The following is a 20906-nucleotide window of genomic DNA, read 5'->3' as shown; positions in this document are numbered from 1 at the left end:
GCCCTTGGGGAGCTGCGTGGAGCTAGTCAGGAATGTCAGGCTCTCTGACAATGAACACACCTAAAGAACAATGCAGAGCCCCCTCCAGGAAATACCAAGTGACACAGGCCCCTCTTTGGACAGGATGGAAGCCTGGAAAAGGGTGACATGTGATCACATAGAACAGTGTCTGCACAAGTCCGCAGTCATGGCTATGGAATTGCTCTCTCAATATATTTGATCTATAAGGCACAGAATCCCCACGTCACCTTCAGGAATGGCGGGGTTCCCCCCAGGACAGGGCTAGATGCCACTGGTGGAGCAGAGGAGGGTTATCAAGATTGACAGAACATGAAAACTGAATCCCACCAGGGAGGGGTGTTCCTTCCATGCCAGGTTTGGACTCCGCTAGCCAAGTAGCATAGCGGACACCAGGCATCTGGTTCTCCTCTCACTTATACTGGCCTGACCCCAGTGTGACGCCACTGATTCCAGTGAAGTCACTCCTGATTTACCCAGGCGTAAGAGAGAAGAGAACCAGGCCCCATGTTTGAAAGAACAGAAACTGAATTCCATCATCTACTCAGGAGGGTGCGTCTGCTCCAGATGAGAGCTGTGGGTCTCTGAGTGCAACAGGGCAGAGAATGCCAGACTACATAAACATGCAGGCCATATATCACCATAGGCATTATGGCTGAGGGGCACTGGACCATTTTAACAGCCCTATAATGTGACCTGGCTCCACATCTGCCCTTCAGTAGCTACCCCCACTGCCTCGCCACTGAAGCCACAAGAGGTACAGATCCTTACCCTGGTGGGATGGAGGCCCTGGTACTCAGTATTGCAACCTGCTGCGTGCCAGGCCTGTTCAGGTTGTTCTGCCCAGGAAGCTGGGTGCCAGTGGGAGCACTCTGGCTTCGGGAGAAGGTGGTCACTTGCATGCCGCTAGGGGACCGGACCTGCTCCATCTTAGCTGTCCCCCCAGTTGGCATGGTGCCCGCAGACCACAATGCTGTGCCATTGAAAGTGCTGCTCTGCCTAACAGTCAGAGTCCCATTGCTGTTCCCCACATACACCTTCCTCCGCTGCGAGGCCAGGATGGCATTGGAGGCTGCCCTGGTGCTATTGACCAGAAGGCACTGCTGGCAGGAACACGGCTGCCCGGAGTTGGTGCCCACAGGCCAGGACTGGGACTTGGGGATGGAGCCCATGGTGAGTGGGTACGCCAGGTCCATGCGGCGCCGGAGTCGGCGCTTCCGCTGCGTCTGCCGGTTCATCTGTGACATGCTATTGAAGTAGATCAGGTAGCAGAAGCCCAGAGAGGAGAGGTCCAGCCACGGGTGCTGCTTCTCATAGGCATTCTGGATGGTGATGCAAATATCCATGTCATAGGGGGTCCAGGAGTTGTTGTCGTTCTCCCATTCCCACACGATCCCCTTCCCAGGGGCCGAGGAGGGGTCATAGAAGTTCCTTCTCACTGGGCGCATGGTCCCTGGAGGAAGGGAGAACACAGAAAAGGGATGTTAAGTTCCTCTGCATGGGTCAGACACACTAGCTCGAGTGAAGAATGGAGCCCTCCAAGGTGAGCCTGGCCAGTCCAGGTCAGCCTGGGAGACTTCTCCAGGTGAGACAGGATTTCATACACTGGGATGGTCCTCCAAGCCCTGGCTTTCCTAACACTTGAGCAGAGCTTGTTCCCAGCTATCACCCTGGGCTTTTTACACCCATCAGGGCCAGATCCTCAGCTGGTGTGAGGAGTGAAGTTCTGGAACAGCCTTCCAAGGGGAGTAGTGGGGGCAAAAGACATATCTGGCTTTAAGATTAAGCTTGATAAGTTTATGGAAGGGATGGTATGATGGGAGAGCCTAATTTTGGCAATTGATCTTTGATTATCGCCAGATAAGTATGCCCAGTGGTTGGTGATGGGATGTTGGATGGGATGGGATCTGAGGTACTACAGAGAATTCTTTCCTGGGTGCTGGCTGGTGAGTCTTGCCCACATGCTCAGGGTTTAGCTGATCGCCATATTTGGGGTCGAGAGGGAATTTTCCTCCAGGGCAGATTGGCAGAGGCCCTGGAGGTTTTTCTCCTTCCCCTGCAGCGTTGGGCATGGGTCACTTGCTGGTGGATTCTCTGGAGCTTGAGGTCTTCAGACCACAATTTGAAGACTTCAATAACTCAGGCATAGGTTAGGGGTTTGTTATAGAAGTGGATGGGTAGGGTTCTGTGGCCTGCTTTGTGCAGGGGGTTGGACTAGATGATCACATTGGTCCCTTCTGACCCTAGAATCTATGAATCTATGAATCTATGGTGTAAATCACAGCTGATTTCAATGCAGCAATACCAACTTACACCCGCTGAGATTCTGGCCCTCTAGAATTATTGGAAGCAAAACCCACTCTACCCTGAGCCCAATCCGCCCCTCGCCCCGGGGTAGGCATGGGGTTACCCTGGCTTTACTCCAAGCTGATGCCAGGGTAATTCCACTGGAATCCAGAGTTGCACTGGAGTAACAGAGCACCAAGTCAGCACCTGGGCATCAAGGTCAGCACAGGGAGTGGCAGAACACGGGTCTCCCACCCTAGTGGGGCTCAGCCCTGATTTGGGGGGCCCACCCTGGAACAGGGAGGGGGTTCAGTCTCATTGGGCCATTCAGCGCTTGGTTCAGCCGCCAACCAGGAGCCAGTATGTGTTAACTAGCGACAATGGGTTTTGTGGGTTCAATACCTGAGCCCTAGGAAATGGTCTGAACAAACTCACTCCACACAAGCTATGGAACACCAGCACTTTGAATCAGCTAGAGTCAGTGACCTACCTGTGAAAGGTTCCATTTCCCCATTACCAACCACACAAGCCACAGAAGGCCCCCACATATTGCATAAGCCATTGGCCATGGAGCCCCCCCACACACACACCACATCAGGCTCCAACATGATCAAAAAATGTACACCTGGTTTCCAGTCTGAATGTGTCTGGCTTCAACTACCAGCCATGGGACCATGTTAGACCACTCCCTGCTAGAGTGGAGAGCCCACTAGTAAATACTGGTTTCCCATGTAGGTACTTATAGACTGTGATCAAGTCACCCCTGAACCTTCTCTTTGGGTACGTCTACACTGCAATAAAAGACCCATGGCAAGGCCACAACTGGCTCAGGTCGGCTCACTTGGGCTTGGGGGGCTCTAGGTGCAGGACTAAAAATTGCTGTGTAGATGTTTGGGCTCAATCTGGAGCCCAGCTTCTGAGATCCCATGAGTGTGGAGGGTCTCAGAGCCCATGCTTTTTACTGACCCTTCTCCAATTTATCAACATCCGCCTTGAACTGTGGGCACCAGAACTGGACATGGGACTCCAGCAGTGGTCACACAAATACAGAGGTGAAATAACCTCTTTGCTCCTACTTGAGATGCCCTTGTTCATACATTCCAGAACTGCGTTGGCTCTTTTGGGCACAGTGTCACACCCGGAGCTCACATTCAGCTGATTAGCCACCACGACCCCCAAATCAGTTTTAGAGTCACTGCGCCCCAGGATAGAGTCCCCCACCCAGTAAGTACAGCTGACATTCTTTGTTCCTAGGTGTATACATTTACACAGAGCCATATGAAAATACAAACAGTTTGCTTGCACCATTTACCAAGAAATCCAGAACCCTCTGAATCAGTGACCTGTCCTCTTCATTATTTTCCGCTCCCTCAATTTTTGTGGGAAAGGACAGTAATTAGGGAACTGTTGCCTCAGTGTGAAACAAGGCAGCACACCTGAGACTCTGGGCTTACACCCGTGCTGCCGCTCACGCTGCCACATCTCCATTGCTATTTTTAGCTAGATTAGAGCTAGCGCGGGTGTGTCAGCCCCAGCTGCCATCACGCCTTCGACCGGAGTGTAGACAGACTACATAGTGCCCTGAATCCCCTTTGGCAGGATACCCATGGCTGTCGCTTGGCTTCTCTAGTTATAAACACTTACCACGCAGCGAATGATCAGAGTGCTTGGCTAGCTGGAATCTCCTAGCCCCTGCCCTCCTTTTCCAGCCAGGGTGTACTGCGCCTTGTTCAGGGTGCGCTGCGCCTTGTTTGGGGTGCGCTGCGCCTTGTTCGGGGTGCGCTGCGCCTTGTCTGGGATGCACTGCGCCTTGTTCGGGGTGCAGAGAGAGGGGTAACGAGAAGCAGACATCCATTCGGATAGAATTATTGATGCTATTGCACTGGCCAGCTTGGACTAGGCCTCTGAAGGGGCTGAGAGGGGTGGAGAACTGGGCTTGCCAGAGGTTATTCCAACAGCAGCATAGAGAACATAGAGCCTGTTCCGGAACTGGGTTTTGCAAGCCCTTCCAGTGGAGGGATAACTGACAAGGAGATAGGTGGAGCTGAGGGCAGGGAGGCAACCTGATTGGTTTCAATCACTGGCCCTGCCTATGCTGGCAGCTAGCCAATAAATCCACTGGCTGATCACTGCCACTGACTAATCCTGCAATCTGGTGGCACCACCTGCTCTTAAGGGTCCTGACACTTCCCATTATAAAATTCTGTTCTCAGTTGCTAAGACCTTTGCCAAACTCCAGCTTCATTAGATTTCCCATGCCAGGGGTCTGCCTTAGGTTGATTTTTTAGGGTAGATTTTAGCAAAAATGGCTCAGCTGTTTCTGAGAATGAAATTAAGGGGAAATACATTATTTTGGCCATGTTAAAAAAAGTTCTTACAACCGTTTGGTTGAGAAGCTGTAGTGCTCCCATGCACACACACTCAACAGAAACTTCTTAGAGTTTGGCAGCTAAATTCTCTGCAGAGCGCGTCTGCACTGAGCACGCTCCAGACCCATAGAACTAGTGCAGACTGCACATGCACCATCCCTACAGAGCATGCTGCAGGTCAGGACCCCAGGGAGAAGTAGGACTTTCTAGATGCAATTGTTCCTCTTGGATGCTCAAGGCAGCTGTCACCTCTCAATGGTCACCCTGCTGGCATGCAGGCAGCGTGAATGAGGGGCAGCCTGATCTGAATGCAGCTAGGGACAAGAGCTGGAGCTGTGGCGGGGATGGAGAGGAACAGATTTTTGACAAGGAGCCTGGTGGGTAGAGACTGGGAACTGAGGCGTGGGAGGGAGTTAAGATCAGGTGAGGAGTCAGGTTGGTGTGGGGGAAGAGACTGGGACAGTCCGGACGAGGAAACTGGGGCCAGGGGCCAGTGTGACGGTAGCAGGGGAAGGCTAAGCTCTGACAAGGAGCTGGTGGAGGGGAAAAGTGAAGGAGGCTGGATCTCCTTGTGCAAGGAGATTTAGAATGGGGGCTGGAGCACTGGGGGCAGACTGGGAGTCAGAGACTAGGGGGAGTAGAACTGGATGAGGAGCCCGATGAGGGGAGAGACTGGGACACGGGACTCTAAAACTCAGAGTCCGAGCTTGAGCTGAGACTTCCAGAGCTGCCAAGTCCCTCAGGTGGGTATATCTACCCAGCAAGTGTACCCAGCTGTGGTTCTCTAGGCTTCCAAGTTCCTTGCTGCAGTTCAGGGAGCTGGTTAGAGCTGAGGCTGCCCCAGAGGCATGGATCCTGGAGGCTCAGGTTCTCCAGCAACCCCCCAAAACACAAAAGTTTGTCAGCTCAGAGATGTTTCTGCAAAACATTTTGGGTTTGAGGAATCAGCATTTCCAATAAAACCATTTCATCAGAAAACTCCCAAGCAGCTCTACTGAGAAGCTCCTGCTCTCAGTAATGGCACTGGGGAGAATTGGACAGGTGCTGCAGGAGCCCCAGTCCAGTGGTACCACCACTGTTGTAAACTGTACTGCATGTGATACACCAACATGATGTTAGAACCATCGGGCTAGAAGGGCCCGCAAGGGTCATGTAGTCTCACCCCTGCCGAAATGCAGGAGTTGTTGCTTCTAAACCATCCCAGATAGTTGGCTCCAGACTCCTTTGAAAAACCTCCAGGGAAGGAGCTTCCATGACCTCCCTGGGGGTCTGTTCCACTGGCCAACTGTTCTTACAAGTGGGGAGTTTTTCCTGAGATTTAATCTAAATCTGCTCTGCTGTAGCTTGTCCTGCCCTCTGTGCGAACAGGGAACAACTGCAGCCTTTCAAATATTTGAAAACCGATACCATGTCCCCCCTTCATCTCCTCTTTTCCAAACTGAACATACCCAGTTCCTTCCGCCTTTGCTCATATGGCTGCATTCCATCCCACTGAGTATCTTTGTCGTTCACCTCTGGATCCTCTCTAGTTTCTGCACATTTGATCAGTATTGTCTCTATTCCTACACCCAGGTCATTAACAAAGACGTTAAACACCAGAACAGACTCCGTGGAACCCCATTGAGAACTCCCTCCAATTTGACATCATTCCATGAATAGTCACTCTTTGTTTGCAATTGTTTAACCAATTCTGTATCCACTTAATGGTAGTTCTGCTGAGCCAGCACTTCTCCAGCTTACTTATCAGAATGTCATCAAAAGCCTTGCTGAAGTCCGGGTATATGATGTTCACTGCATTCCCCCTATCCACCAACCAGTTACCCTGTCGAGAAAAGGACATCAGGCTGGTTTGGCATAATTTGTTCTTGGTAAATCCATGCTGGCTGCCAGTGATCACCCCTTCATCCTCCAGGTATTCACAAATTGCTCAGGGAAGCAGAACCCGTCATGCCAGCAAAAGAACTCTTGCCAGTATAAGCATCATCCATACTAGGAGGGTCTCCGGTATGGCTATGCCAGGATAAGTGCACCAGAGACTCAGCTCAAGCCTGAATGTCCCTTCAGTTTTCAACCCATTAGACTCTCCCTTCCAGGCCTTGCCCAAGAGCTATAGCCTCTCTGTAGAGAGGAAGGATGATTGAAGGTTACATTACTAGCCTAACACGTAGGAGATCTGGTGGGAAGTCCCTGCTCTGCCACAGACTGTTGCTGTGACCTCAGGCAAGTCAGGTAGGCCCAGAACCTCAAAGGTCTTTGATTATAGTGGGAGCTAGCATCAGGGACCAAGACACAGGCAGTCACGCCTTGTGGTCAGAGCAGGTGCTGGGGCTGGGAAACAGGACTGAGGGTCAGAACAAGATTCAGAAGCCAGATGCTAGGGCCAAGTCAAGCTGGACTCCGAGCCAGGGATCGGGGCCGGGAGTCAGGGAAAGCAGGAAGAAAGTTGCAGTCAAGGCTGGGAGAGGGTCGGAACAGATGCTAACACAGCTGAAGGTGAAAGCTTTGAGCAACCACCAAACTGCTGCTGCTGCTGGCTTAAGAGTTGGTCTGCGGACTCTTCCAGCCAGCCAGGCGGTGTAGCCAGCTAGGCATCCTACTGCAGGCAGCTGCCTTCGTTAGCTTGGCTGGGCGCTAAGCTAGCACAGACGCTGACTAGCTGTGGGGCCTCACTCTGCACTAACTTGGAGGAGCAGGGCCTTAGTCTCTCAGCCTCAGGTCCCTATGTATAAAAATGGAGCTAACACAAGGCTGTTGGGAAACATAAATGTACTAACAAGATGACAGTGATGGCAGACTGCCAAATCGGTGCCAATGCCCCTTCTCCAGGAATGCGCTAAACCCACCCAAGTCCTTCCCCAGAGGAGCCCTGAAATGGTCACATCTCTCGTGCGTAACCAACGGGGGTCAGCTTTCAGCCTAGAAGTGAGAGCCGGCTGCCAGCTCCTGAACAAGCTGTTTCCCAGACACACAGTTGGTTAAATCCTCCTCTTGGCTCTGTTGTAGCTGTAACTTTGGCAACGTGTTTCCCTTTAAAAGAAAGTGTCAGCATGCTTTGAAACAATAATAAAAATCTGCTCCGTAAGCAAATGTTATTAAAAACAAAGCAATCTCCCAGTTCCAGCCCCTCCAAGCCAGCCTGCACAAATGGCATCAGGACAGTGGAATGGGAGCTTGCTGTAAAATATCCCTGTTTTCTTTCTTGTCAGTAGACCCAAGCAGAGCCACTGAGCTAATTTCTGATCTGTTACATTGAGAGAAATTGAGAGTAACATGGCCCTTACTGGGTTAGGTCCCCACTATGCCACACCTCTGCTTGGTGCAGCTGAGGTGGGGAGAGAGGGTAAAAGTGGCTTTAATACAGTTCTGCTCCATATGATCCCTAGAGCTGTGGGGAGGCAGCGCAGTCCCCAGGGCAATCTAGAGCAGCCTCAGGGCTGCTCTAAGTTCTACCACCCAAAGGGTTATTGGGACAAGCCATACACACCTTTTGCTGTGGGCTGTGAAGGTGGGTGGTGTAGGCCCCTGGACATTCCCAGTTACACCAGCTTCCCAGTTCCTTTGCATGCTGTAGTGGCACAACATGCTGGGGTGGGGTTCAGGATTTCAGATCTCAGTTACAATGGTGTATATCCAGAGTAACTCCATTGGGCCAGACTCTGCTGGCATGAAAACCCTAGTAAATCTGGAGTAATTGTTGCCAGATTCTCATCCCAATTCATCATCTTCATGGCAAATTGCAGAAGGATGTGGTCTCCTTGCAAATTGAGCACCCTGCAGATTGGTCTCCGGCAAGCAGCCTGCAGTGGTCTGGTTCAGTTTGTGTCCATCACCGGGAAATCTTCTCTGGCCATCAAAGCTTTTGACACTCACACAATTGCAGGCCATATAGCAGCATTCCTTGGTATATACACTTTGAAATTCATTCGGCTTCCATTCTAATACGTCCATGCCACGAAAGCCACTGAAAGCATAGCTTTTTGAGAAAACGGTTGAATTTCATATGCCGTGAGCAGCACTTTTTTTTTTAAACAGACTTCCACCAGGCCTTTGATTCAGTCCATTGAGCGAATTTGTGGGATCTGATGAGGTGTTTCGGCCAGTGTCATTGATAGACATGCTCGACAGTGGAACAGAAAGCTGCGTTTGCCTCAGTGGCAGATACATGGCACGGTTTCCTATCTCCACCGGTGTTCAGCAAGGCTGTGTTCTGTCGCCATCGTTGTTCAGGATTTGCACTGATTGGCTAATGGATAAAGGCAGCTGTCGCTGGCGTTGGGCTGAACACCATTCGGCTTCGAGATCTCGAATCTCTACAGCTGATGGCCAAGTTGGTGCGGCAAGAAGCAGTGTGTATTGGTCTGGTTATTAATCCGAACAACATGGAGTCTCTGGCCATTACCATTAAGCAGCACAGGTTCCAGATTACAGCCAGCTCAGTGTTAACCAGTCCAGACAGGACAGCAAGCAGGTGGCAACTGTCCAATATTTGAGAGATGCTCAAGAGGTGTGATTGCCCCTCCAGCAGCAGTTGCTGCTACATTTGGGTCCCTCCGAGGGCTCAGAGGGGACGTGAGGACATCAAGCTTGCTACAAAGCTGTGGACCTAGAGAACCACAGTTATACAACTCTGATCCCATTTACACTGTTGTAAATCCTGAATAATGCCAATGGGCCGGACTGTGCTCTCAGCGACACAGGAGTAAAATGTATTGGCTTCACGGGGTCAGATTTCCACCAGATGGTGGGAAAGTCTCAGTAACCCCATGGACGTCAGTGCGACAAAGCTGGTGTAACTGAGCGCAGAATCTGGCCCCGCATCTCTTCTCTGAACTGTAACTTTCCCCTTTTCCTGCTGTTGTGCAAGATTCAAAGGGCTCTGTGGCTGGGAGGGCGAGGGAGGGGGGTGCGCTCATGGAGACAGCTGTGACCTCCAGAGGAATCTGCTAACTGGTTGGCTGGAGATGTGGAATGGGAAGTGAGCTAAGAGGCACAATGACATCATCGGGGAAGAGCCCGACAGAGGGTAGAGGTCACCCCCTCCTCAGTGCCTGTGCAAATCCACAGAGGAAGAGCCCCAGCACACCGGGCTGTCACAAGGCTTCCTGCCCTTCCGAGGGGAAAACAATGATTGGATCGGACAGGCCAGATGGCCATCAAAACAGAGCAGCGTGACTGGAGCCCAGCCTAAAGGGAATAGCTATTGGTGGAGCAGCGTGTATGTGTGTGTATGGGGGGGGCGGTTTGATAGGAGAGGCTAGAACTGAACCAGTTGTAACCAGCTCCTGGCATGGGTGACTCTAAGTAAGTTAGTGCCAACACCCTGCCAGAGCCCCAGGCTGGCACATGGATGTTATCCTGTTGTGAAGCCTAGACAGAACCTTCTGACTGCGCCTGGGGGCCGGTTTGCTTGGTCCTGCTGCCCATCATCAGCACAAGGACATGCCAGTGGGCAGCTCTTCACTCCTGTGCAGAGCAGGTAACCTGGCAGCATTTTCACACTCACTTTTGCCCAGATATAAATGACTCCACAAAGGGAGAGACAATGGAGAATCAGGCCCTTTAACCACTCAGATTTTTCCAGAATGCACTGGTGCACACAAGGCAAGGTAGCATGGTAGGGTGGGACTCGCCAGCTCTACTTAGAATCATAGAATTATAGACTAACAGGGTTGGAAGGGACCTCAGGAGGTATGTAGTCCAACCTCCTGCTCAAAGCAGGACCAACACCAACTAAATCATCCCAGCCAGGGCTTTGTCAAGCTGGGCCTTAAAAACCTCTAACAATGGAGATTCCACCACCTCCCTGGGTAACCCATTCCAGTGCTTCACCACCCTCCTAGCGAAACACTGTTTCCTAATATCCAACCTAGACCTCCCCCACTGCAACTTGAGACCATTACTCCTTGTTCTGTCATCTGCTACCACTGAGAACAGCCGAGCTCAATCCGTCCTCTTTGGAACCTTCCTTCAGGTAGTTGAAAGCAGCTATCAAATTCCCCCTCATTCTTCTCTTCTGCAGACTAAACAAGCCCAGTTCCCTCAGCCTCTCCTCAGAACTCATTTGCCACAGCCCCCTAATCCTTTTTGTTGCCCTCTGCTGGACTCTCTCCAATTTGTCCACATCCTTTCTGTAGTGGGGGCCTAAAACTGGACACAATATTCCAGATGTGGCTTCACCAGTGCTGAATAGAGGGGAATAATCACTTCCCTCGATCTGCTGGCAATGCTCTTATTAATGCAGCCAAATATGCCGTTAGCCTTCTTGGCAACAAGGGCACACTGTTGACTCATATCCAGCTTCTCGTCCACTGTAATCCCCAGGTCCTTTTCTGCAGAATTGCCATTTAGCCAGTTCGTCCCCAGCCTGTAGCAGTGCATGGGATTCTTCCGTCCTAAGTGGAGGACTCTGCACTTGTCCTTGTTGAACCTCATCAAATTCTTTCGGCTCAATCCCGATTTGTCTAGATCACTCTGGAGCCTATCTCTACCCTCCAGCGTATCTCTCTCTCCCTCCAGCTAAGGGCATGGCTACACTTGCAATTGTAGAGAGCTTTGAGTTAAACCAGCCTTCACAGAGCGCAGTAGGGAAAGCACTGCAGTCTGTCCACACTGACAGCTGCAAGCGCACTGGCATGGCCACATTTACGGCACTTGCAGTGGCATTGGGAGTGGTGCATTATGGGCAACTATCCCAGCATGCAAGTGGCTGCAACATGCTTTTCAAATGGGGGGAGGGGAGGTGGAGTGTGATAGGGAGTGTGTTGTGTGCATGTGGGAGGACAGAGAGTAGGTTTTTGGGGGGGCTGAGAGCATGTCAGCATGCTGTCTTGTAAGTTCAGACAGCAGCAGATCTCCCCTCTCCCCCTCACCACTCTCTCTCTCACATAGCATTCCACACTAATGGTTTGCTTTGATATCCGCATTCCTGCAGCAATTCCAAAACAATGACAAGAGTGGCCACTTGACTTAAGGGGATTATGGGATGTTTCCGGAGGCCGATCAGAGGGCAGTAATTCCACATCTTGTTCACACTGACGTCCAGGCGTTTCACCCGAGGCGCACCAAGCGTTATGCTTCTCACCGAAGTGGATTACCAGGAGCGCTCTAGCCATGCAGGCAGAGCACTCAAGTGCCTTGGCAGTGTGGACGGGTCATGAGTTAGGGCACCCAGGGCTGCTTTAATGTGCTCTAACTCGCAGGTGTAGCCAAACCCCTAGTGTCATCCACAAACTTGCTGAGGGTGCAATTTATCCCATCATCCAGATCATTAATAAAGATGTGGAACAAAACCAGCCCCAGGACCAACTCCACTTGATACCCGCTGCCAACTAGACATGGAGCCATTGATCGCTACCCATTGAGCCCGACAATCTAGCCAGCTTTCTATCCACCACGTTTGTGTGGTTAGAAATGCCATTGTGCAGACATAGCATGACTGTGTGAGCTGTAGCCAGGCTGAGGAGAATGTCACAACCAGAACGCGGTTATAACTACAGGCCTAAGCGACCAGTGTTTTGGGGACTCAGCTCAGGATCCATTCCAGGGTGGCTGGCCATTGCAGTTTACTCGCCCCACATGAGGACTCCCTGTTGGTCAAACCTGTTAGCCACATGCAAAGTGGCAGAGAAGGGGAGACTTGCTTCCTGGATAAGACTAGTACTTTGCACTCCAGATCCAGGTTTATTTCAGTTTTGCCCTCCACCAGAGCAGCCCGCCCAGCCTTCATGCATTCAGCACATAAAGAGGCTGGACTTGTGGGCTGGATGTCGCAACCTTGGTGCAGTGAGGGTTTGTGCAGTGACAGCAGGAGCCCTGGGAGCCCTGTGTGAACTTGTATTTTGGACTCCCCCCCCCACCATCACCCCTAGCCCCCATGGGCTCTCTGGGCTTCTCATCTCCCTCCCACCCCATCAGCTCTGGGCCCCACTGCCTCCCTCAGTGTTTAATTTGTGTTGAAAGAGGTATTAGAGCTCAGCCCTGGCACAAAATTAAGCACTAGCAGGGCAGCCTGAAACCGGCTGCCAGGCACTCAGCTCTGAAGGCCACGCCACCGCTCGCAGCAGCGCAGAAGTCAGAGTGGCCTGGGATATGGTGTGTTGCCACCTTGACTTCTGCGCGGCTGCTGTGGCTTGTGGTGCCTGGTGCTCAGCATGTGGCCCAACGCACACAGCGGCACCATTTCTGATTTTGGGGCGTGGCAGGAAACTAACCGTGATTCCAGGGGCTACTTGGGCACCTGAAACTCCAGGATTTTTTCCAGATAATAAGTTAGGAATTAGCTGAGGACAGGAGCACTGTACCTAATTGTTATATAAAGAAAGAAAATATATACAGACTCCAGTTAAAGCCAAGTTTATATGTAAATTTTGAACAATCAGGCAATAATATGGCAAAATAGTCCCAGCCCCAAACCTTGAGGTATCAGTTCTGAAGCTGTTACACAGATCTCAGAAACACACGTGTGATACTTTGTACACTATCTTTAGTAGAGTTAAAAATAAAAATAAAATCTGCTTCAAATCTGCTGACTTTCTCTAACAGACACACTCTGTGTTATTGTCATTATCTACTCTATTTTAGTCAATGCTTTTTCACTCCACTAAAAACATGCTTAATTTTAACATATGTGATTAAGGGCTTTTTTCTCTTTTATTAAGAAAGGGAATTTAGTTTTCTAATTATTTTGGCATTTATGTTTACCGATCACAATCAAGTATGTGACTCACTAACATTTGACTCCATCCTTGCTATTAGTATCATACTTGGAAATGCATTTATTTTCATGCAAATTTTAAGTTATTTTACAGATATAACTAAAAATACAATTTGAAAATAAGTGACCTTCATCTGCCCAGCGTCTAAAGTTATGTGTTTAGCTAATGTTTTTAAACTGGCACTGCTAAGGTTAGTACAAGCTAATGTTACATTCTAGAAGGATACTAGTATTTGATTGTACCACTGTAAGTAATGAATGACAAAGCACAATATAATAATAAAAGCAATAATGATAATTATTGCAGCCAGGACAAGTTAGACATTTTAGAACTCACTACTCAAAGAATTAAATGTAAGCATGAGAGAGAGAGAGCGTGTGTGTGTGTGTGTAAGAGAGAGAGATACAGTGTACGTGTGCATGCTGGGGAAGTGTGAGACAGACACAGAGAGAGTGTATCTGTGTGTGTGACAGAGAGAGACAGAGTATGTGTGCACGCTGGGGAAGTGTGAGACAGATCCAGAGTGTGTGAGTGTGTGAGAGAGAGAGACAGAGTATTTGAGAGACTGTGTGTGCGGGGAGAGTGTGCGAGAGACAGCCCGCTGCCCTTTTCAGCAGAGCAGCACTCCCCAGTCTGAAGGCTTGTTCAGCCAGCAGCAGCAGCCAGCAGCTCTGTCCCACCCCGACCCCTGTCCCCCCACCCCAGCTCAGCAGAGATGGGGTACATGAGCGGGGAGAGGGGGACACCCTGACATCAGTCCACACCCTACCCTGCACAGCAAACAGGAAGCTCCTGGGAGCAGCTGGCGGGGGTGGCTCGAAGCCCAGGGGGCAGGAACAGCTGCAGCAGAGCAGTGGGGGAGGGGCATTCCAGCTCCAGAGATGCCCTGGGCCTTCACCCCGTTTGCCCGAACCAAAGGCCGGCCCCAGGGGCACCCGCAATGCCTATGATTGGGAAGCATGGAAATGAGGGTCCCCAGCTCCTGCCATGGGAGGCGTGGGCCTCCCAGCACTTGAGAATGGGCATCATGAGTGGAGTCTCCCAGGACTTGAGAATGGGGCCCATGAGAGGATCCCTGAGGCCTAGGAATGGGATTTCACAGGTCCCCCCCACATCCCACACGCCAGGATCAGTGGAGCAATGAACACAAATCCCCTTATTATTCCCCAGGCCTCATAGGTGAATCAAGAGGCCACCACTGCAACAGCCTGCAGCCGCCAGCAGCACAGAGCTGTGGCGCAGCTGATGCAATTAGCATCCTTCATGCAATTAGCTGGCAACGCGGCCACGACACAGCACATGAAGGAACATGTCTCTGATTCGCACGGCGCAGACCCACTGGAGAGGGCTCTAATTGCACATGCGAAAAGAACCCCTTCCCAATCAAACATCAGGCTGCACGGCAGAGCTCCTCTGCACCAGGCCGGGAGCCCTGCCTGCCTGGCAGCAGGGAGCTGAGATGGAGTGCTGCAGATCCCTACCAAAGAGTCTGTGCAGGCCAGCTCACAACAGCCCCCACTGCAACCCTTCCTCTGTCTTTACTCCTCCCTTGCGCCTGCCTCTGTCTCCGAGGCTGACACTGCAAATGTAAGAGCAACCTGTGTGTGCCATCAATAATTATGTCTGAAGCGTTGTTAGCTAGGCATCCCTCCCCGGAGACTCATGAAGCTAAACAGCTGTACATTAGCGGTTGCTGTGGTGTTTATTTCCAAAGGGGCTGGCTTGGCTATCATTCTGGCTCTCTGCCCTGCAGAAGGACTACAGCAGCTTGAGCTGGGACTCCCTGCTAGGCACAAAAAACCTGGGTTCAGTGTGTGTATAAGGGGAGTGGGTTTGATCCTGCAGTCCTTACTCAGGCAAAGCTGCCATAGAAGCCAGTGGGGACTTAGCCACAGCAAGGAGTGCAGGATTGTAGACCTGTCTCATCCTGACTGTAGGCGTCAACTAGTAATGGACAAACCAGACCAGGTTTGGAGATTCCATTTGGATAATAAGCACCCAGAAGGTCAAAACCCCTTTATTTTAGGCAATTGACTGGAAACCTTACAGAAGAAGGCTCCCACCAGGACAACAAATACCTCGGGAGTAGTAGGACAAGTCCATGGTTGCAGGGGTGCTAGAACAATTTTATGGTGGCGGTGCTGATGATGGAAACCATGTATTTGGATTGTTATTACTACTTCGAGCCAGAGGGTGCAGCAATACCCCCAGCCCCTCTAGTTCTAGCAACACTGCATGGCTGTGACTATGCTATGCCCGATGGCTACTTAGAACTCGACAGCAACACCATGGACAGAACACAGACCCTCCTACTTCAACAGCTCCTAACACTTGAGCTAAGGAATCTCTGGGAGAGGGAGAGGGACTGTGACCCACAGTCGTGCACTGCAGAGCCCATCCAGTAGAGGGCAGTGGTGCCAACATACGCTAGCTCCGTTTTTTCCAATAGCCAAAGGCTGTGCTAGCCCAGCACTGAAATGCAACCATCTCTGGAGTGGAATGGGCCACCTGTTCTGCCCCAGCTGGTTTTTAAGAGGGAAAGTGACCAATTACTTCCCAGCTGAGTCTACAGGGGAAATATGAGATTGGCATAAATATGCTACCTGGGTCGAACTTTAGTCAGTTGGAATTTAACACACTGGCGCTGGCGTGAATTGCCAGGAAACCTTTAATGAACACAAGAGGTCAAGGAGGATATTAGATTTGGCTTCTCCAGCAGCACACTGCCCCCGGTCTCCCTGGATCGATACAGATGCAGAACCATAATTGCAAACTGAGTCACTCACTATGGCACCGGGGAGGCTGCCCAGAGAGTGGGAGTCAGGTAAAAGCTGGATCCTTCCCAGAGTCTGGGACAAGACAGGACTTTGGGTGGGTTACTCGGGGCTGGCTTGATGCACATGCTCTGGGGCCCTGTTCCACTCAGCTGAGTTACTCACTGTAGCTGGTGAGCTTACTGCATCTATTGCAGGAGCACTGTGGGGGGCTCTCTGTTTCCTGATGGGCCCTTTAAATTCCCAGACACCAGCTGCACCAGGCCCTTCTGCCAATGTCTTTCAAACCAAAGTGCTGTTAAACTCAATGGAGCATGCATCAAAAACTGGAGGACAGGCCTTGCACCAACAAATCAGCGTGAGGACGGGAGGTGGCAAATATCAGCCTCTTCCACTTGGGAGGGCTCCCCAGAAATTCTCTGCCCCTGGCTCACAAGGGGCTAAAAGGTCTGCAGCAACTGGAGTTGAACTCAACAAGAACTCAGCAAACTCTAGGGCCCGTGGACGCAGAAGGGCCTGATGGAGTCTGAGCCAACAGAGCACAAGAGCAGGCACTAGGGCAGGGGTGGGCAAACTACGTGGTCTGGATCCGGCCTACCAGCCATTTTAATCCGACCCTGGAGCTCCCGCTGGGGAGCGGGGTCGGGGGCTTGCCCCGATCCAGCACTCCAGCTGGGGAGCAGGGTCGGGGGCGGCTCTGCACGGCTCCCAGAAGCAACAGCATGGCCCTCCTCCAGCTCCTACACATAGGGGCAGCCAGGGGGCTCCACTCCACACACTGCCCCTGCCCCATGCGTCGTGCTCCGCAGCTCCCATTGGCCGGGAACTGCAGTCAATGGGAGCTGCAGGGGCAGCTCCTGTGGATGGGGCAGCAAACAGCAGAGCCATCTGGCCGCATCTCGATGTAGGAGCCAGAGGGGGGACATGCCGCTGCTTCTGGGAGCCACTTGAAGTAAGCGCCATCCAGAGCCAGCACCCCTGAGCCTCCGCCTGTGCCCCAACCCCCTGCCCCAGCCCTGATTCCTCTCCCACCCTCCAAACCCTTGGTTCCCAGCCTAGAGCACCCTCCTACACCCCAAACTCCTCATCCCCATCCCCACCCCAGCCCGCACCCCCAGCCAGAGCCCTCAGCCCTGCACCCCAACCCCCTTGTCCCAGCCCAGATCCCCCTCCCACACCCTGAACTCCTCATTCCTGGCCCCACCTGGAGCCCGCACTCCCAACCAGAGCCTGCACCCGCTCCCAAATCCCAACCCCCAATTTGGTGAGCATTCATGGCCTGCCAAACAATTTCAATACCCAGATGTCACCCTTGGGCCAAAAAGTTTGCCCACTCCTACACGAAGGTCTTGTAAAGGTGCTGGACTGGAATCAGGGGATCTAGTTTAGTTTCATCTCCTCCTCCTGCCTCTGTGTGTGCCCTGGCCAAGTCGAGGGCAGGCAGGTGCTGATCTATTGACTTCAATGGGTGTTGAATCAACGGATAGATTTGCAAAGATATTTAGGCTCCTAAATGCCTTTGCAAATCTGGCTCTAAGACCTCAGTTCACCATCTGTGAAACACAGAATCACACCTGTGTGTTTATACAGTAAGCGCCTAAGAGCAGGGAGCAAACCAGCAGGGGATGCTGCAGCCCAGCAGCCAATGCCATTGGAAGAGCTGGAGGAGGATGCAGGATTGGGACAGCAGGTTCCCGTTAAGGGGAGTTGGCAGAGCAGCATGGGGGAGAAACACCAGAAGAGGGGCTTTAAGCAGAGATCATAGAATCATGATAGAACTGAAAGGGACCTCGAGAGGTTATCTAATCCAGTCCCCTGCACGCATGGCAGGACTAAGTATTATCTAGAAGCACTTTCAGAAGTGGTGTTCCGAGTCTTCATTTATTCACTCGAGTTTAAGGTTTCACGTGCCAGTCATACATTTAAACGGTTTTAGAAGGTCTCTTTCTATAAGTTTATAATATATAGCTAAACTATTGTTCTATGTAAAGTAAAGAAGGTTTTTAAAATGTTTAAGAAGCTTCACTTAAAATTAAATTAAATTGCAGAGCCCCCCAGACCGGTGGCCAGGCCACGGGCAGTGCGAGTGCCACTGAAAATCAGCTCACGTGCCACCTTCAGCACCTGTGCCATAGGTTGCCTACCCCTGAGCTAGACCATCCCTGACAGGTGTTTGTCCAACCTGCTCTTAAAAATCTTCAATGATGGAGATTCCACCAACCTCCCTGGGCAATTTATTCCGGTGCTTAGCCACGCTGAGAAGTTAGGAAGTTTTTCCTAATGTCCAACTTAAGCCTCCCTTGCTGCAATTTAAGCCCATTCCTTCTTGTCCTACCCTCAGATATCAGAGGGGTAGCCGTGTTAGTCTGGATCTGTAAAAGCAGCAAAGAATCCTGTGGCACCTTATAGACTAACAGATATTTTGGAGCATGAGCTTTTGTGGGTGAATACCCTCTTCGTCGGATGCATGTAGTGGAAATTTCCAGGGGCAGGTATATATATGCAAGCAAGAAGAGATAACGAGGTTAGTTCAATCAGGGAGTTCTAGCAGTTGAGGTGTGAAAACCAAGGCAGGAGAAACTGGTTTTGTAGTTGGCAAGCCATTCACAGTCTTTGTTTAAACCTGAGCTGATGGTGTCAAATTTGCAGATGAACTGAAGCTCAGCAGTTTCTCTTTGAAGTCTGGTCCTGAAGTTGTTTTGCTGCAGGATGGCCAGCTTAAGGTCTGCTATTGTGTGGCCAGGGAGGTTGAAGTGTTCTCCTACAGGTTTTTGTATATTGCCATTCCTAATATCTGATTTGTGTCCATTTATCCTTTTCCGTAGAGACTGTCCAGTTTGGCCAATGTACATAGCAGAGGGGCATTGCTGGCATATGATAGTGTATATTACATTGGTGGACATGCAGGTGAATGAACCGGTGATGGTGTGGCTGATCTGGCTAGGTCCTGTGATGGTGTTGCTGGTGTAGATATGTGGGCAGAGTTGGCATCGAGCTTTGTTGCATGGATTGGTTCCTGAGCTGGAGTTACTATGGTGCGGTGTGCAGTTACTGGTGAGAATATGTTTCAGGTTGGCAGGTTGCCTGTGGGCGAGGACTGGCCTGCCACCCAAGGCCTGTGAAAGTGTGGGATCGTTGTCCAGGATGGGTTGTAGATCACTGATGATGCGTTGGAGGAGTTTTAGCTGGGGACTGTATGTGATGGCCAGTGGAGTCCTGTTGGTTTCTTTCTTGGGTTTGTCTTGCAGTAGGAGGCTTCTGGGTACACGTCTGGCTCTGTTGATCTGTTCCTTATTTCCTCATGTGGGTATTGTAGTTTTGAGAATGCTTGGTGGAGATTTTGTAGGTGTTGGTCTCTGTCTGAGGGGTTAGAGCAGATGCGGTTTTACCTCAGTGCTTGGCTGTAGAGAATGGATCGTGTGGTGTGCCCGGGATGGAAGCTGGAGGCATGAAGGTAGGCATAGCGGTCGGTAGGTTTTCGGTATAGGATAGTGTTAATGTGACCATCACTTATTTGCACCGTGGTGTCTAGAAAGTGGACCTCCCGTGTAGATTGGTCCAGGCTGAGGCTGATGGTGGGGTGGAAGCTGTTGAAATCGTGGTGGAATTTTTCCAGAGTCTCCTTCCCATGCGTCCAGATGATGAAGATATCATCAATGTAGCGTCCGTAGAGAAGGGGCGTGAGTGGACGAGAGCTGAGGAAGCGTTGTTCCAGATCAGCCATAAAAATGTTGGCATATTGTGGGGCCATGCGGGTGCCCATAGCGGTGCCACTGATCTGGAGATATATATTGTCATCAAATTTGACATAGTTGTGTGTGAGGATAAAGGCACAGAGCTCAGCAACCAGTTGTGCTGTGGCATCATCAGGGATACAGTTCCTGACAGTTTGTATTCCATCTGTGTGTGGGATGTTTGTATAGAGAGACTTTACATACATGGTGGCTAGGATGGTGTTTTCTGGAAGGTCACCAATGCATTGTAGTTTCCTCAGGAAATCAGTGGTGTCACAGAGATAGCTGGGAGTGCTGGTGGCATAGGGTCTGAGTAGAGAGTCCACATATCCAGACAGTCCTTCAGTGAGAGAGCCAATGCCCGAGATGATGGGGCCTCCAGGATTTCTGGGTTTGTGGATCTTGGGCAGTAGATAGAATAACCCTGGTCGGGGCTCTAAGGGTATGTTGATTTGTTCCAGTGTTAGTGTAGGGAGTGTCCTGGGTAGATGGTGCAGTTTCTTAGTGTATTCCTCAGTGGGATCTGAGGGAAGTGTCCTGTAGAATTTGGTATTGGAGAGTTGTCTGGCAGCCTCCTTTTGGTAATCAGACCTGTTCATGATGACAACATCACCTCCTTTATCAGCCTCTTTGATTATAATGTCAGGGTGGTTTCTGAGGCTGTGGATGGCATTGTGTTCTGCAAGACTTAGGTTATGAGGCAAGCAATGTTGTTTTTCCACAATTTCTGCCTGTGCACGTCGGCGGACACATTCAATGTATAGGTCCAAACTGTCATTTCGACCCTCAGGAGGAGTCCATGTGGAGTTCTTCTACCCTCAGAGGTTACAGAGAACAATTCTTCTCCCTCCTCCTTGTAACCAGGGCTGGCTTTACGCCTATTCCACCAATTCCCCCCAATAGGGCCCCGCGCTCAGTGAGAATCCCTTCCCTGGCTAGAGGCGCCTTTTTAATTTTTACTCACCTGGCAGTGCGCCGGGTCTTCAGCGGCACTTTGGCAGCGGGTCCTTC

At 51.1% G+C, this 20906-nt stretch overlaps 1 protein-coding gene across 1 annotated transcript in view; it reads right to left on the bottom strand.

The window, feature by feature from the left end:
• Positions 1 to 20906, bottom strand: part of DTX1 (deltex E3 ubiquitin ligase 1) — a 96480-nt gene that overhangs the window by 37368 nt on the left and 38206 nt on the right. The window contains exon 3 of the mRNA XM_050924365.1: positions 790 to 1471. Coding sequence (XP_050780322.1) covers positions 790 to 1471 — 682 coding nt within the window. The remainder of the gene's footprint in view (positions 1 to 789; positions 1472 to 20906) is intronic.

Source organism: Gopherus flavomarginatus, chromosome 15 (genome assembly GCF_025201925.1).
Source record: "Gopherus flavomarginatus isolate rGopFla2 chromosome 15, rGopFla2.mat.asm, whole genome shotgun sequence".
Lineage (NCBI taxonomy): Eukaryota > Metazoa > Chordata > Testudines > Testudinidae > Gopherus > Gopherus flavomarginatus.
Note: the sequence above shows the minus strand (reverse complement) of the source record. Positions and strands in the feature narration are given on the sequence as shown.